This window comes from Aplidium turbinatum, chromosome 3 (genome assembly GCF_918807975.1).
Source record: "Aplidium turbinatum chromosome 3, kaAplTurb1.1, whole genome shotgun sequence".
NCBI lineage: Eukaryota > Metazoa > Chordata > Ascidiacea > Aplousobranchia > Polyclinidae > Aplidium > Aplidium turbinatum.
Window position 1 is genome coordinate 9,324,458 of NC_137474.1, and position 19,073 is coordinate 9,343,530.

The window sequence follows — 19,073 nt, forward strand, 5'->3', positions numbered from 1 at the left end:
CCAAATAATATTTCTGCATGTCATAACGTAAAGTAAATTCGAACTTGGGAGGGCCCTACAGATATCATATGCTGCCCTGAAGCAGAGATGAGTAGGCTACTGTTACGTAAGTTGACGCATTAAGTCATTTTTGGCTTTATTAAGACGTAAGGAATACTTAAATGTGGCATAGTTCTTTATAAATTTGTTATTAAAATTCAAAAGAATAAATATAGAATTGCTAGTCATGAAAGTGCTCTAGTTTAACCTTGTTTTGCTTGGGAAAGCGATTTGACCGCTCGCAAAACTTGATTACGTTTGACATTGTTTCAATGCGATTTCAAACAAGAAAATCCATCAAGTGATCTGTGAACGTACGAAAACGACTAAAGTAGACTACAGCTAAAAAATAATTACCTTGCGTTTTACTTCTTCATGCAGCCTGCGAAAATGCCAGATTTGAAATTGATTATCCTATTTCGGTACCAAACACGTTATATCGGCAGCAGTGGCCGAGTGGTTAGCGCGTTGGGCTCGCAGTCGAGAGTCTGCATGTTCGACTCCAGCCACCCGCACTTGCTGTTGTTTCTCTGGGCAAGAAACTTTACGATAATTGCCTCTACCCAGTGATCGATTTCGAGTAATGGGTAGTACCAAATTTAAGTCATAAGTAGAGTAGACAACCGGAAACAGACATTGCCGTCGGCTGCAGCGTGGGTCAGGTGTATGTCGGAAGGCGTACACCGATGCATAGCGCTCAAGTCCGCTTTCCCACAATGCAGGATAAAGATAAACAAACAAACAAAATAACGTGTTGTCACTTCTCCCTTTTTCTAGACCTCTGCTATGTTTGGCAGATATTGTTTTTTTTTGGGATGGTCAGAAACAAGTTGAACTGATTTTCAATTGAATCGAAAAGAGGGCGTTGTATCCTACCTAGCGCTTGGCCAGGTCGCGCATTTATGCCATCTGGTGGTTACAAAGATGTAGTCACAGTGTCCGCTAGGAAATTATTACCAGAGCAGTTTGAAGCTTGCCTAACTCAACCGAATTGATGCAACACTGAAGCATGTTTGGGTTGTTATATTTGATAACAAAAAAAAAAGTTTTTTAAAAATTAATTATTAAACCGCAGAAGATTTCATTTCAATAGCATAAACAATTAAACATATTATGGAATTTTGAAAAAGCACGCACAATAAGTTTTAAATATTACAGCACATATGTTATGCATTCCTTGAAAAATTTATGTGAACAAATATACAAAATAAGTATAACAAATATTACAAAAGACAAAAATATTAATCTGGACTAAGTGAAATAAAAATGTAGCACAACTTTAATAATGTAGCCTATGGAGTCATTTCTGGTGAGCCAGCAACCATTTCAAAGCAATCTGATCAAGGATATAATTTTGTATCATTCTACTACGATACCGTTGTGTGTTGTTTGGCGATGATAACAGAGTGTCTTGTTGGAAAATGAACGTAATTACTCTTAAACACACTTCAAGTTTAATTGACTAAAAATCTTGAAGAAATCAGTAACTCATAAAGTCATAAGCAATTGACATAGCCATGCAGCTTGAAACTTACAATAAAAGTAGGCTACAGCAAGCCTAGAAAACCCATGCGTTGATGTAGCATTGCAGGAGTGTGTTTTTCAAGACACAATATCAGAAAACGATATTCATTAAAAATAATCGCCTGTAAACACGTGGCGACATTGTGCACTGTTTCAGCAGCTAAGCAATCTGTGTAGACGTAGCGGGGATTCGAATTTAACAACACAAATCGAAAAACTGAAGTCATAATTTTTGTGAAGGCAAAAATTACAAAATGAAAATCTGCATAGCGACAACAAACATCGCAAACCCTTTGATTCGGCAATGAAGCAAAAACTCGAAAATGCATAAAACTTAACATGATGCAGCGCCACATTGGCAAACTTTTGACACAATGTTACTCGTCACAATTGTATAGTATCAAAAAATGTTGTTTACAAGTTTCTTGTGTGAAACATGTGTTTCTCATGTGTTGTGTTGGTACTTTCTCCTCCCCTAGATTGGTCGAGATCTATATTTTCGAATAAAAAAGCTTCTTTCAAAGCTTTATCCTAACGGTAGAATGTAAATGTAAAACCTTCAAATTATTGACACAAGTCAGCAAATAAATATTAGTTTGAAACTTTTATTTGTACTGTTCCATTCACTAGGTGTCAATGCATGAAGAACTGCCCTTGAAGAGAACTGCTCTGGCCGAGAGTTAAACCACAGTTGCTTGGTCTTACAATTGCATTGCAAGTAGTTTAGTTGTTCAGTGATCGAGCAATCGAGACAGATGGTAACAAATTGGACCCGTGATGATGATGATAACAAACTAATAAGGTTACTTTGATACATTGTAGGAAAATTTGTATCTAAACTAAGGACTGCTCCGAAAAAAGCGAATCGTTCAATGGCGTACTGCAAAGGCAGAAACAAGCAAAACAACAATATTCATTTTTGTGATTCGAAGGATAAACTTCATAAAAGACACGTCAAGTGACTTCGGGCACCTTTTCACTTTTTCAGTGATAGAAAACCTCGACTGTACAACATTTTCCCGCTTAGATTACTTATCATATCAAGTTCACCTCTTTTCTGCAATGACAGAAAGTTTCTTCAAATTATTCGAAAAGCGATCAACGCCAAGTGTTTACCCAAAAAAGTATGAAAATGCATAGGCATATAGAATATGACACGATGATGAAAGCGTATCTCTATTTAACCGGCTTTTGACGTGAAAGAAAATTATCAAGGAATGAAAAATATGATAGCATAGCTTGCGATGGGGCATCTTTCGTGGTGCAAGTGTATAAACGAAATCACCGCATCGTTTGACGATCAATGCTTATGAGCTGAGCATCCGTTCGATGAGCAACCGCTTGACTGTTGAATTTTTTTGAAATTTGTTTATTTTTTAATATTTTTTGAATTTTGTTGACATTTTTTTTTAATTTTGTTGAAATTGACAGTTTTGGAAGGTAAGCACTGGCAACATATAAAACCTTTTAAACAAAATTGGGATGAGGATGGCAAGCAACGATTCATACGGTGGTTGGAAGCCTATTAATGTTATATCGGCAAAAGACACGCAAAAGTGTGTAAACAGATGGATTAAAATAAAATATTTGATTAGTGTGCACCAAAATACTTGTCGATTATCTCGTATAAGATATTGTTGATTTTCAATTAACGCTTTTTAATCAAATGATGTTAAATTTATCATTCGTTGATTTTTAATTTAATATAAGCAAAGGTTTTTAATGGAATCTTATGGGCTTCAAGACAAAATATCTGACCCGCTCCAAACAAAAAAAAGCTTTTTTCAGCAGCGACAATTTCGGTGATGTAACTCATTCATTTTATGGTATGATAAAAAATCACCGTTTGCGCAATCGCCCAGGCAAGAGCCCGCAAGTCTATGCCTTGAGGAAATAGATTTTTTCGATTTAAAACGTGAAAAAAATGACTTGAAATATATTACCCCAACAGCCAAATCCGTCATTTTTACATTGATTCAACACCTACAGACGTTGAATCAATGTAAAAATGACGGATTTTGCTGTTTTGAATAATCACTGGAGCAATGTATCAAAAAGCACTGTGTCGGAAGACTTGGAGACCTGCAGAATAAAATGAACTTCCTGAGTACATTACATTGTTCGTAGGGCTATAAAAAATGCATAAAACTTAACAAGTGACAACAAAAGAAAATCTTCGTAAGGATAGACTGTGAATACATGAATTGCATATAAAATCAGTCGACAAATCAGCAACGCATTGATAGACAACACTTAAAAATAGATGAAAACATTCGTTAGAAACCTTAGTATTGTATTAGAATGAAAACATTAAAGTCACGCAGTGTTATGGCTTCATCAGTGATTATTCGCATGCTGCAAAAGATAAACTTTATGCAAAGTTAGAAGTTAATTTCACAATTGTTTCTTTGAATCGTCACAATCCTCTGCTTCGGTGGGCTGGCACGAGGAACCAAAAATAAAATCAATTTCTTCTTGATGACATTCCTTGAATTTTTTTGAAAAATAAACTCCAATCAGCAGACAGTAGACTCCGAGCAGCACCGCGCAAACGCAAACAGCAGCAAATGATGGGTAATCGATCTGAGAAAAAGCGCAGTTAGTTGACGAAATTTACACGGTATAGTATAATAATAATAATGTGCTTTTATATAGCCCTACATCTATCACAAACATGCGTTGCTTTCAGCGCTTTACAAATTACATAGTATCAGCTGAGCCATGTGCAGTAGCAAGAAAAAGGTTTTATTAAAAATGTAGCCTGTTTTATTTTGTTAAAGCTAAAATTTCAGCAATTTTCTAAATCCCCGCAAATTCATAAAATTGCCTCCTGTCTACCTGATTGTTCAACAGAGACCACCTCCCAACCGTGACGTCATGATGTATGGCAAGGATATCAAAGTAACAAGCAAACGCTACACAGATATGGAAGATTTGATGGGAATGACCTGAAGTGGGTATGAAAACGTACTGAATTAGCTTTTTTTAATCACACGTGAAAAACTAACATTTTCAGCAACATACTTTGATATACTATCCCAGACAGTAAATCAACCGTGTTTTACATAGCAGTATCGTCAGGCATGGGTTAATAGATTTATAAGAAGGATGACCGATTTGGCTAACGATCGTACACTCCAATTGCTTCATTTTTAATTCTTGATAAGAAAACGTACCGTACTTATTCATTGATGCATTTAAAGTTTTACAAATAGTTTGAACACAATTGATTGATTGAATCTTTATCCTCGGACTGGGAAAGCTTCTTGCAGAGCTTAATCCTGGCAGTTTCGCATACTTGTAAAGACTTTGAATCACTGACGCAAGCCCGGTCACCGAGATTGAGAGAGTGAAGTTTCCGATTGTTGAAGTCTTGTTACCGGAGAATTATTCAATCCATTAGATGCAGCTGAATGGAGAGCAGTCCTTAACGTGTTTTGCTCAAGCGCACACCCCGAGAGTCGAACCAGCGCCGCTTGATCTTGAAGTTTCTTCGTTCCAGAAGTCACGCGCTAACCAACTGAGCTATCGGGGCGGCAATTGTTTCAAGTTCCCAAAAGTGCACCATGTTCAAAACTTTTCTCGTTTTCCCACGCGCAATGTGAAATTGCTGAATCAGGCAAATAGTCTCTGCAAAGGTCAGCTCAAATGCAGCTTAACCATTCCTTGGCTAAACCACCGCCTAACAACACGACATTCAAACAAACAAGTCGTGGCAGCCATCGTGGTTGATTTATCTTTAAGTCAAGCAAAACCACCAAACTTATGTTTTAATGGCAAATAAACAACCCAACTTGCAAAAGTTGCCTTTTTTACATCTTTTAAACGTCGCCAGATGAATCGAAAGTTGCATTTCAACGATGTGAATATGAAGAAGCAGTTCATTTAAGCTACAACCCCAACAGTGCCAATAACGGACTTAATACAAAAGAAACAAATAACTACCTACCGATAATATCAAATTTTCCTGGCCATAGCTTTTGAGGGAAATCGAGCACATACCAAGCGGGGGCGGAAATGAAAAATACCGCTTGTAGCAAATGATAGGCCATGCCTGGATCGTCGCTCCCAGAAGTAAGGAGCCTTGAAAATATCATGAAATCAATTTGCATTGAATAGTACGTTGCATACCACAATCAGCAAAGCTGGGGACACATCGTGAGTCGCTGTGAAATGATCCAGCTTTAGATATTTTAAAACAAAGAAAATGACACGTAAGCGGCAACTTTGGGCTTTTTAAAAGATTGCAACGGTATATACGATCCGGATGACCACACAATACCACGGCTGCTCAACAACTACCCAACAATGTTCGAGTCACGGTCGGCTTTGACAACCAGACACTATTTTAACGTTGCTAGACGTTAAAACAACGTAAAACGGAAACTTTGATGCCTCGGAATATGAGCAAACTTGTTTTTCGACGTTTGCAAAAGAATAAAATGATAAGGAAGTATTCGAGCTTCATGACGTTGTGTGTCTAGTCTGGTATCTCACTATAAAAATCTTTATCACAATGGTGACGAAAGAAAACGCTTTGTAAGCAAGTATTACATAAGAAGTAAATATTTGCGTGCCAGTTTTGTCTGTTACCGATATAAAAACTCTCAGCTGTTTACAGTTGCAATGAAAATTGATGGCGAATTACGTGATTGTAAAGTTACTATTGCAAACTTCTGTCTTGTTAAGCAATGAGAGCAACGTGTCCAAACAATGGGCATAGCGTTACGGCATAAAAATGTATGACTTTTACGCCAGCTGACAAAAATCTAACATCAAAGCATCTAAAGCCAACTGGATCATCAAAATCTTGTCCACTACCTGTGACCGATCGGTAAAATGCCGTAAAGGTAACCCAGGGCGTTGGGCCAGAACTTGAAGGACCGGTGCCGTGTGTTGCTTGATTTTCTGGACGTTTGTGAGTAGGTGCAGAAGTAAAACCCGACGCTGCTTATCACGGTCAGCACCACAAGATTGTACCACCCGATTCTGAAAAATTGTTTATTTTAATACGGAAAGAATCACAAAAATTAACGGTATCTCTATAAAGTGGTGAAATTTGTCAGTGCAAACGGTGCGTAACTAAACTGAAGCGTTTACGCTGGATAAGTTATCACAACTATGTCGGCTGCACAGCCGAGTGGTGAGAGCTTTGATAAACACTCGAAAGGGCGCCGGTTCGACACCGCTCAAGAGCATGCAACTGTGTCTTTGGCAAGACACTTAAAGGTATGCTAGAAATTGAACACGAAGATGAAGATTGGCTTTCTTACCTTCCCGTCCACTTATGTAAATCTTCAACCACCGGGCGTAAGTCTACCTACGACAATAAATGATACCAGGCAATGCTGAAAATCACTCCGTTTCATGCATGTGAACGAAGTGAGCCAGATGCAAACATTTTCAAGCTAACGGACACAAAAATTCAGAATGCATTTGAACAACTCCTGATCGTCGGGATGGAGGTGGATTCAAAGCCTCTTCACCCAAAGAAAAACCTCACTCTTTCTAAGAGTAATTATATTTTTAATGATCGCATGAAAACATTGAAACTACTGTGAAATAAATACTGCAATAACATAAGTTATAAATATTGATCTCGAACTATTTCACGCACAGTTTTTGTTGTTTTAAAACAGGGGTTAGTGGGCCATGAGCCATTTTTAAGGGGGCCATGGAAAAATTTGAAAAATAATATTTTTTTTAAATTTATTATCTCTAAGTCCACTCCAACACTATACACTTATACAGTATAACAAAAGAAATAAATTAACATTTCTTAAAAATATTAGTATACATTTTGCCCAAATCTTCATGAAATGGTCTTTAATTCCCGGTTGTTTCAAAAATAATATTTTTTTTATGACGTTTTTAATTTTTTTAAAAGGTTGAAAAAATAGGGGGCCCATTGATTTTTCAAAATTTTCAAAGGGGGCCACGGTGTAAAAAAAAGTTGGGAACCCTTGTTTTAAAAGTAAATTGATCGACTCACCTTTCGTAATAATTAATTTCCGAGCTAGCAAAGAAACGCGCCATTGTTGAACTGAAGGCGAATGCAGTGATGCCGAAATAATCGAAAATGAACAAACAACAGTGGTGGAAGCTTGATCTAAACGACATGTTTTATTGTGACAAAGAATAACTATTCTACAGTATATACAACTACTCTTAATATTATACTACGTATGCATAGAATAGGGATATGCTCGGTGCTGTTGAGCAATAGGTTTTAACACCGCTGGACTGGCGCGATGGTTTGCGCGTCATCACGCATGTGGCCAATATCTTCATTATTATAGTTATCTCCTTGACTGAAGGCTTCAAGGACGTTTATGACGAAATTACAGACAACCAATGGCATTGCGTTTGTATTAAAATACTCGCACTTATCCTTGCAATGTAATATGACTGAGTAAAAATTGTTCGGTGAGCTTATGAAAAGTGTAACTTGATCTTTTAATAAAGCGATTACAGAAGCGCATATCCATACAAGCGAGGAATTTTCCACGCAATTTCAGAAAAAATTTGAAAAATTCTTTACATTTTTTTTATCTGTCCAAGTATTTAGTTGCGAAAGACGTGACGAAAACAGCTCGTTCAAGTTTATAACTTGATAGATCTGCTTGACATGTTTACAGTAAGCGCTATGTTCAATTGTGGGTGGCGGGTGGGCTAAACGTTTACTTGTTTTCAAAAATTTGCCTTGGTTAATGCGGTGTCAAACAACACTGCAAAAAATAAGCCAGCAAAAGTTTCCATCGTTTTAGCGTCGCTACACGCTGAAGCAATGTAGAAACGGCAACTTTATGTAGTTGGGAAAGCCGAAGATAACAAAACCACCGTTGTTAGATTGATTCAACGTGCGCAGACGTTGAATCAAAAAATCGATGTAAAAAATACGGATTTTGCTGGCAAAAGTAAATCTTCATGTAAGTCCGAAAAGGTCATTAAGTGAAGCATCAGGTTTCTGCCCTAAGACTTCAACTGTCAATGCGCTTTCATTCATCCATCCCAGCGACCAAAACAAATTGAAAGATCAAAATGAAATGTTTTGTTTGATGAGGACAAATACTTTCGTCAACAATAAGCCTTTGATGCGGTCACGTTAATTGGCTCAAATCCAGCGAAAAAGACATTCTCAGAACATTGGCCAACAGTCTAACTCTAAATCAGCGGTTCTTAACCGTAGGTCCGTATACGGTAGAGTGTAGATTACTGATTTTGACACTGTGTGCCAGCATATAGCTCATAACATAACGCCGTCAATCTTAGCAATGGTCATAAGTGGGGTCTGCTACTATTCGGTGAGTCTGATTTGGTGAGTTCCTAACCTCTAACCCTAACCCTAAAACGGCATTGATAATTAGGCTACGGTACCCGATAATTTAAAAAAAAAATTAAAAAAATCACCGAATAGGGATCGGACTCACCGAAACGGGCCATTCCGATACTGGTAGTCATAAAATTGTCTAGTTCAACGTTAAAATAGTCTCATGATCTAGTTTGCACAAGACAAACTATACAGTTGTGAACTTTACAATAATTGTGAAAATAGTCATTTAAAACCAGGCATATTCTTTCAGCAGATCAATAATTCAAGGCATGGAACAAAGTTTTTCAAAACTTTGTGACACTCAATTAAACTTTAAAATTACCAAGGGTTCCGTAATAACAACGAACAAAGCCGTCAGGAAAACACATCGCTTGGAAGCTTGACAGTCGAAATTTAAACAAATTCTCAGTATGGTTGCTGCATGTTCAATGTATCTCAAAAACCCAGCAGCTAAAATCAATGTGATCAAACGTAACATAAAATAGTATGAAATAAACAATGAGAGCTGGTTTTGCACACTAAAGCTTTACAAGTTTAATTCTCCACAAAAGCACGAACAGCATAATATGTATTAACTATGGTGCACCATAGTTGATGCATATTATAAAACAGATCGCCCAATCTGTTTTGCGACAGCTAAAAGAAAATTTTTCTATCCACCACGTAACGGACAATATCTCGAATTAAACGGCTATACCTGCGTAACACTGCTTTACATGCAGAAGAAATATTGTACATAGATTGGTGGCACAACATACACAACACATGCTATATATTTTTAACATTTTTTACAGTGTATGCCTACAAAGAGCGTGCTCAAAAACAAACAAAAAACAATTACAGACAAACTTGCAAGCAGTAGTTTAAATTTACCTGCTGTGGAACATATGAGCTACAGCACTGAGTAATGTGAGCAGAATTGCGGCCAAATTTATGAAGAGTAAAGGCCAGGCAGCCAACAAATCAATTGTCTAAAAAATATATAACATATACTTAATCAAATTACGGTTAACAAAGCATCTATAATGTCTACAAGACAGAAAAAACTTTGCTAATAGCATACTGGTATTTGATTTAAAAAATTATTTTTTCATTACTAAAACAAAACTTTTTTTTCTCACATATGTGAACATAAAAAATATATCATTCATTAGCATGAGGACTCAAACAGTCTAGTTTGTAATTTCATATACACATTCTCGTAACATTTATAATTTTACCTAAATTTGTGTAAGAAATTTTTCATTGCAAAAACCATGCAATTATATAAATTGGTCTTCGATGAATATGTCTGAAGCTGGTAAATCGCCCAGAAACACCACAAATTGTACAGCGAATTTGATTGCACACAGTTTAGGGAAACACAGTTGCATCAGCGCCTTACCTGACTGTAGGAATGAAGCATCCATATAAAATATAAGCATGGCAATAGGTGTGTCCAAACATTCAGAGTTTCATTGTTAGGAATATACAGGACTTTCAAATAATATCTAACCGACATAAACATGGTGATAAAGAAACATCAAATAAAAGATTAGCCCACACTCATTGTATGGTAGACCTGGCATTAGCAATAGAGCTACCTGTGCAAGCAGCCATATTTCCAGAATAAACTGACAGTAATTACCTAATTGCCTCTGGTTGATATACAGGTAGCCTATCTAACGAAACTAATTGTAGTTTTTATATTTTTATGCTTCTGGTTGTGGAGAAAGGTATGGGTTTGATTAATTCTAAAAGTTTCAGAGATTGCTAGTACAGCATAACACAGTGAGAAAACTTATGAATATCGTTGAAGTAATTTCCAATATTAAACTAAAAATTTTGAAACATCTTGAACTTTAATTATACATAGACAAGATCGGTTGACTACATACCAGCTGAGCACATTCCACTTGTGTGCATAAAGCCTTGAATTGCATAAGAATTCTAAATGTCAAACCATAAAATATATATATAACCCAATTGTCTGATTGCACATATTATATATCGGCTAAAGACATAAAAAAGCCTGGCAAGTTTACTATGCAATTGCCTGGTTTCATCTGTACTTTAGGCAATAGTAGTTAGTATGTATTTCTTTTTAAACATGCTGTTTCATCAACTAAAACAGTGGTTCTTAAACTGGGGGGCGTGTGAGGCTCACAAGGGGGGCGCAAGAAATTGAAAAACTCTGCATGAATTATAACTAAACATGTCTTCACAACTACGCTGGACACTGTGGACAGTCAATTGTTGAAGATGACACTTTGTATTGCAGTGGCACAGTATGTTTGTAGAGCGTGTTGTTGTCACATCTCGCATTCTTTGTGATGTTTTAGACATTGCTAAATGTTTGCGCGACACCTTAACTCATAACACAATGGCTTTCTGACACAGCAGCCTCGAACTTTAGTTGTAATATTAATGGCAACGACTGACCAACAAGTGACAGAGGCTAAAAGTACAACAGTATCCCCAACTCTGATAGTAGGCCTACCATGCGAAAATTATATTTTTAATTTTAGCATTGATTTTATTAGGTTTATTTTTAATTAATCAGTACTATTGACATAAAATGAGTGGGGAAAAAGAAAAAGTATGACAAAAATTATCTGAAGTTTGGCTTTATAGATGCTATAATAAATGACCAAGTTGTACCACAATGCGTCATATGTTTTTAAAATCTGAGCAACGACGGTTTGAGACCAACTCGTTCGCAGCGTCATCATTAAAAAAAACACCTTGAGTACCAAAGTAAACCTTTAGCTATTTTCCAATGCAACAATGACTCTTTTAAAAAAATGAAGATCGCAAGTAGCGAGTGCTTTCGCCAATCGTTGTCGGCGGATGTTGTAAAAGCGTCTTTCAGAATTTGGCATCGTCGAGTTGGCTTACCTCGTGGACATTTTCGAAGCCCTTGATAATTTAAACCTGCTCCTGCAGGGCAAGAATACAAATCGCATAAAAAATTATGATGCCATCTACGCTTTCATAGCAAAACTGGGGCTGTGGCATCGACGAGTTCAAAAAGGAAACGCAGCTTCATTTTCCAACCTTGATACTGTCCTTGAGAAAACACCAAATTGAACCGAAGGTATCCACAAAAAGTTACATCATTCGCATTAATGCAACTTACCTGGAAATAAATTGCTGTTCTGCTTAATGTTTAATGATTTTGAAACCAGGTGGGGCGCAAATTTTGTTAAAATTGTAAAAGGGAGGCGTGTCTCAAAAAGTTTAAGAACCCCTGAACTAAAACATGACCAATATCTTACCTCCAAGGTTTATAAGGTAAAACATATCCACGTAAAATATAGGGCTCAACACAACATTTAGGTACATTTGTGTAACAATTTTTCACTGCATGAAAAAAATCATTTGGATCTAATTCTTGATGCCTCAGATTCTTCTTTTGGTTGCAATCTGACTTAACATCAAGAACTTCTTTAGAGTTACCACACACCGCTGAAGAATCAGTGTCAAGAGAACAATTTTTTGGTTGGAGATTCAATGATGACCATTGGGATGATATAATAGAGTCTTTCAGAATAAACTCTACAATTACAATAAGATTTTAATTAGCTACTTGCAGTATTATGATACATTTCACACTTACCGTACCAAGTAAATAAATTAATACATTTTTTATTTGATTTGTCTGACTAATTAACTACAGATTAGCACAATACATTAAAGACAAAGATACCGTGCTGAAAGGCAGTGTACTAATTAATTTCTTTTGAAAAATTAAACTGTTGTCAACAATGCAGCTTTTTAAAACGATTGATTTGTGTTTTATGCAAATATATGATAAAATAACACATGATATTTTTTTTTATCTTTTAGAAACAATACTTGATGATATAATCATCATGTTGATGTGTTAACAAGGTTTGAACATGGTTTATGCATCTGTCATGCATTGCAAAAACATGCTAAACTCAAGTCGCCTAAATTATAATCTTAATTAATATTGCTAAGTTAAAAACGCATTGCACCTAACTGCAAGTTAAAACAACCTACACACCTTTTTTCACATTTGCTTGCTTGAGCTTGTCTAGTGTGGTGGATAAGCCCAAATATGATCCCTTGATTTGCATCCAACTCGCAAACATGTTATGAAAACTTTCTCTTCGAGGAAAATACTCGCTTAAGCTGTTGTAAGATGCCTTCAAAGTCATATTAGCAAGTACCAACAGAATGCAGACAAGCAATGAGTCATGACCACAAAATAATCATGTTATTAAGTTTAAAACACAACCTGTAATGTATTGCATTTGCAAGATAATATTTGAATTTCATCATCAACATATTACTTCCTCATATTGAGGATTGAATACAATGCGCCATTGTTCTCAATCATGAGCTATTTGTGCTGCCCTTTCATAATTAAATTTTGGGAGCTGGTATACAATCCTTGGCAACTCATGACATAGAGGAATTGACCAAAACATGTGGATTGAAGTGTGTGAACAGTAAAGCAAAGATAAAGTAGTTTCACCCTATATAAGTCCTGTCTTTGTCATGAGTTACCAAGGGAGGGGGGACTTGTATACTACCTCCAAATTTTGTTTATTTAATAAATTTTTATTTGTTAGAAATGTTTGTTGTCTAAATCATTCTTGGTCAGCCTTTACTTCTTTTCCGTTCTATTGATGATGTTTGTAACGAGTTTTGCTTTATTGTGTGTCCGAAATACTTCAGTTTTTTTATTCCTAAGAGAATTTGGTAAGACTCTTTTTCTGGAGCTGCTTCCAGCCTTCCACTCACAACTGCAGTGCAGTCTGCAATTGCATGGCTTGGCAGCTTGCTGCTAGACTGCTTTGAATAATTGAATTTCATCAAACATAATTTGGAGCCAGAACGGTGTTGCCAGACGCTAACGGATGGTCAGCAACTTCTCCAAAAAAAATCTTTTATCAATAAATTATCCATTTTAAGGCAACTTCCTTCCCTGCTCAGCTGAATGGGATATTTAAAAAAATGTCAACTTGTTTTGCACCAATTTAGCGTGTTGTCTAAAAAATTATTCTCCTTTTTACAAAAAAAATTTTCGTCTGATTTTGACATGATGTTTTGGATTGAATCTTGTTCTCGGACTGAAAAAGCTTCTTGCAAAGTTTAATCCTGGCAGTTTTGCTTACTTGGGGAGGCTTTGAATCACTGATGCAGGCCCAGTCACCAAGATTGACAAAGTGAAGTTTCCGATTGTTGAAGTCTTGTTGCGGGAAATTATTTCATCAATTAGATGCCGCTGAATGGAGAGTAAAAAAATGTCAACCTGTTTTGCACCAATTTTAGCGTGTTGTCTAAAAAAATGTTGCTCAAGTTGCACACTTCGAGAGCCTAATCACCGCCGCTTGATCTTGAAGTTTCTTTGTTCCAAAAATTACGCGTTAACCAACTGATCTATCGGGGTTTTAAAAAAAGGTTTTATTTGCTTTAGTGGGAGGTTTCGATGCCCCTTTCAGTTTTCTGGTACTGAGAAATTACAATTCAATTTATTTATTTTTTTGTTGGAACGTAAATTCCCTCAATCTGAAATTGTGATATTTAATCATCTTAAAGTTCCCGAATTCGGGACAGAATTCTTTATTTGGGAGCAACTGACTAGGTGACCAAGTAGCCTTTCGCTGCTCCAGGTTGATCAAATGGACCTGTTCAACATTGAGCGTAATTCAGCTTTTCTTTATGATTGTGAATTGTATATTGTTGTGATGTTAGCTAGTGTACTATGATTGATAGATATGAACAGCTTTCTTTAACGCAAATAAATAATAATAGCAATAATAGAATCTGATTTACAAATATAGTTAATTATTTCTGGCAACACTTGATTAGAGGTGAAGCACGAAAACAGTCATTCATGCGTAACATTTTTAACTACTGTATTATTATTAAAGTCTTTATTTCAGACCATGCGATCTCTCCATGTAAAGCTATAAGAGAACAATGAATTTAACAAATTCACTTGCATGCAACATGCAATATAACACATATGCAAGCAGAAATAAGTAGAGACAATAGGCGTTTTATCATTCCAAATTACAATAGGCCTAACTATTATTACAATTTTATTGCAGACAAAAAACTATCAAACTACCGTAACTATCTGGCTCAGTACCGCTTAACTTCTGCTCCAAGATCCACATTACAAACTGAGTTTAGAGCGGCAAAACACTGTTTTGGAAAGTTTAGTTATTGTTTTAATTGAACAATCACGTTGTTCCAGTAAACTATTGGTAACTTTATTATTGCTGTTGTTTTCCGACAAAGAAAAATAAATTGAATTGAATTGAAGTGCACATTTTACACTACAAATACTTTAATGACTGAGTATTACTGAGTATTACAATTAAGTTATCTATTTTTATGAAGAATTATTGATTTATTGCAGGGTCAAAGGCCCAACTACCGCCGCTTGTCGTAGCTTGCACAGGGCCTGTAGCGCACCCAGCGTGGGGCTAAAGGAGCTCAAGCCCCCCCCCCCCAAACCAGCCACCAAAAATGAAGTTTTGTATGTTTTCTATTTATACCTTTTGCTTAACAGGTTAGATATGAATAAGATACAATAATACAACAGGGCTAAGCATTATAACAATATAGCCTATTTTAAATATTTACAATAGGGTTTTAACAGTCGAATGTTTTCGGCTTAACTTGGGCCCATATCATGAACCTGAATATAGTTATAAAAATGCAATAAATTTCAACTTCTTGAAGGTAAAATTACATAAGGAAAAGGCAACTAAACTTAGATAAATAACTACAAAAAATTGCACCACAGAGAACGTGGTACATCAAGTAAATGTTGAGGAGAATGGACGCGCCTCCAGCAAATAATTGTTTATTTAAATTTGGGTTGTAGCGTTTGATTAACACTGCTTCCTGAATTTTATTGTCAAATTGGGATTTTCCTTTGCGATCTGTGCAAAAAGAGCACTCTGTGATATGGTCTTTGATGGCACTTTTCTTTAACTCCCTGAAGTTCAGATGCTCCCGTACTCTCGTGGTCAAATGTCTGGTGAACGTAACCGATGTACCGTACGTCAATGCCAAATCACACGGACATGTAAAACCGGGACCGTATTTAGCTGATGGGGGGCCAGGCCCGTAACTAGGGGGCGCAAGGGGGCGAAGCCCCCCTGCATTAATGTTTGCCCCCCCTGGAAAAAATGATGTGAATTAGCTCTGTTCGCTAACTTTTCAGTTTTATACCCAATTTTCTTGTGTTGTTTAATTGTAAACATTGTGTGTCTAATGGTGTGGTCGAATGTTGTGTTAAACAGACAGACTCGAGATTTATTGCTGGTAAGATCCAGAGTAGGCCTACACCAGCAGTTTCCAACTGAGCTAAGCAGTGTGATAGCCAATCAGTCTCCAGAAAACTGTGCAGTTGACTGCCACTAAGCGTTATTAAAGTACCGGACAACCACCTTAGCATTTGCGTTCTAGGTATGCTTCTATAGGCTACTTGCAGTTTGAAACTCAAATTGGCAGACTATATACGACTATATTTTCCACTATATACGAAACTGAAGATAGATACAGTATTCCATCAGAGGCGGAATTGCAAGTCGCACAACAGTTCCTACATGATCATGTGGAAGTTGCAGAACACCAGGATTCCTATATGGTACTGAAAGAACTGTAGGCCTACAATCAACGACTGACATTCCTGAATGTATATAAGCTTGCCGCTACTGTGGCATCATTCGGGTCCAGTAGTGCGGTGTGTGAGAGTGGCTTCTCGGTCTTATCTCGGATAGACAAGCCTACACGCATGCCTATATGTTCCAGGAGAACTTGGTTCTGTTGGCGTTTGAAAAGGAAATGACCGAGAAAATAGACCTGGACGTTTTTGTTAATAGATTCAGTGAAGTCCATCCACGCCTTCTGTTAAGGTAGGACATAGACACCTTAAATATTCAAGGGTGTCTACTGTCTATGAGCTAGGACCTAACCTTTTTATCGCGAGGATACATTTTACTGATGGTGTAAAATAGGCTACATTCTCACTATTAGGCTACAATTAAAGGATTGATCTTGAAAAGAGGATTGTTGATTCTGCACTAGAAAAAGTGAGATGCATTGTACAATTATTTACAAAACGATGAGTGACAGGTGCAGCGGTTGCAGCCTTATTTGATCATAGTTCAACGCCTATTTTCTATGTAGCCTATAGGTCTAGTAGCCTATATTTTGTGTAATTTATGCAGCGCATTTGAGGAAAATGTAATTAAACTAAAACGAACTCAAAGTTCATGAAAGGCAATGGATTAATTAACAAAAGAATCAACCACAAAATAATAAATTTCACTGCGGTTTCTAAGCCAATTTTTAACCAGTTTATCACTAGTTGATGGTCGGATGTTTTAAAAATGATTTTGCTTTTCAATTTCTATGCTGTCGTCATTATAACTGTTCAAGCTACAGCATGTAATTGACTCTATAATGCCAGTTCACGCTGCTGTTTCTATGATAATAATCTATGCTAATGTAAAGTGTAAACGCTGTATTACGATCATTACGATTAAGGTTTTTGCGTAAATATACCCACATTGAGTACAAACGTCGTTTTCGTACATGATACGGAAGGTAAGAGTTGGGCCCCTTCTAGAATACTTATTGCCCCCCCCTAGTGCTCCAAGCTAGTTACGGGCCTGTGGGGGGCCCGGGCAGGGGCGGATCCAGAGGGGGGCGATTGGGGCGATCGCCCCCCCTAAAACTAAGAAAGTAGCTTTATTCTTCATTTATAGGCTATGTGTACGATGAGGAAAACAACATATCGAAAGCAATGCAGAATAAGTCTTTCGCCATGTTCAAAGCTTAGGTTAGGCTAAGGTAGGCCATAATAATAACTATAGTAGGCTATAAGGATATTGTTTCGTCACAGAGTCTAATGACCGAACGAAATTACTAAAATTTAAAAAGTTTCTAAACTTTTTGCCGGCACTACAGACAGTGCAGAGCATAGCGATAAATCCCTTAGCCTAGATAGATTGGTTGACAGAGCAGGTTATTGGTAACTTTGGCGGTCAGACGTGGCACTAAAACCATTGGAATTCTACCTTGAAATTGCATCTAGAAACAGAAAAGTTCAATTTTTTTTCAATGAGACTTTAGCATCTATCATTGCTACCACGAAATTGCTCAAGTAGCCTATCGACCCGATAGCATTGACAAAAGTCATTTGCAATGCCTACAACGACATGCTACGTCTTGTATATAATGTGGAATCTGCTCTACGTTCAGAGATCCAACTATGGAAGGAGAAGTGACAAATATAACTGTTCCGGCGACTGCTGCAGTCTTACCGATGACTGCGGAAGAAGCTTTACAACAGTGCGTGATGAAGATGTGTACACAATCGTACACTCTCTTCTAAAAATACTTTTAACCTTGCCAGTCAGCGTAGCATCAGCCGAAAGAAACTTTTCATCTCTTCGGTCGTTGAAAACCTGGCTGAGGAACAACATCGGCGAGGAAAGACTGAATGAATTGGTCTTACTATACCAGCATCGGGACATTTTAATTGACACAGACTCCGTGATAACAGTAGAAACCGCAAACACCTTCTGTTATTGTTAGTTTCTTTCTTTGTCTGCTGCAGCGACCGTGCATAACACGTTTTAAGGAGGACTATATACTTTGGTCGTCATTTCACTATGTTTAACTGCCATTCTATAGTTTTAATGTACAAATTGTAGTGTTTCGTTGATCCAAAATAAAAATTTACAATCGAAAGCTAGCCTATAGTGGCAATTCTACGGGGGTGGAGCATAACCCAGTGTTTTGACCTGGCCCCCACTTTTGTTGCTCATTATGTTGAATGTATTCATAACCTTTCCTCATTGCCCAGGACATGCAAACCATCTCAGCTTATCTCCAGAACTGGCGACTGAAACTCAGCGAAACCAAAACTGTGGCGGCAGCTTTCCACCTACACAATCGGGAAGCTGATCGTGAGCTACATGTCCACAACAACGGAAAACCTCTGTCCTTCTGCCCCGAGCCAAGGTATCTTGGGGTGACAAATAGACAGATCGCTCACATACCGCCACCATTTGGTGTCACTGCGCAAGAAACTGACATCCCGCGCTGCATTACTGAAGCGCCTGGCAGGCTCTAGCAGGGGGGCGAGGGCTGACACTTTGCGAATAGCAGCCTTAGCCCTTGTCTACTCTTCAGCAGA

General features: G+C 37.2%; 1 protein-coding gene across 1 annotated transcript; it reads right to left on the reverse strand.

Annotated features, from left to right (window-relative positions):
* Nucleotides 1-1,047: 1,047 nt before the first annotated feature.
* On the reverse strand, nt 1,048-13,033 carry LOC145767496 (membrane progestin receptor alpha-like). Its single transcript, XM_082579330.1, has 9 exons — nt 12,906-13,033; nt 12,154-12,433; nt 10,281-10,386; nt 9,770-9,867; nt 7,556-7,672; nt 6,385-6,552; nt 5,513-5,646; nt 4,402-4,511; nt 1,048-4,146 (listed from the first exon to the last, which is right to left on the reverse strand). The coding sequence occupies exons 1-9, from the start codon at nt 12,991-12,993 to the stop codon at nt 3,958-3,960; spliced, it is 1,290 nt and encodes a 429-aa protein (XP_082435456.1). The 5' UTR covers nt 12,994-13,033; the 3' UTR covers nt 1,048-3,957.
* Nucleotides 13,034-19,073: the final 6,040 nt, after the last annotated feature.

Bases quoted from the DNA above. Each gene is read 5' to 3' on its own strand.
- LOC145767496 (XM_082579330.1), bottom strand. From the start codon at position 12,993: ATGTTTGCGAGTTGGATGCAAATCAAGGGATCATATTTGGGCTTATCC. The intron at 12,434-12,905 runs GTGTGTAGGTTG...TTGTAATTGTAG, and splicing joins GCAAGCAAATGTGAAAAAAG to AGTTTATTCTGAAAGACTCT. The intron at 4,512-5,512 runs GTAGGTAGTTAT...TACCCACTTCAG, and splicing joins AGGAAAATTTGATATTATCG to GTCATTCCCATCAAATCTTC.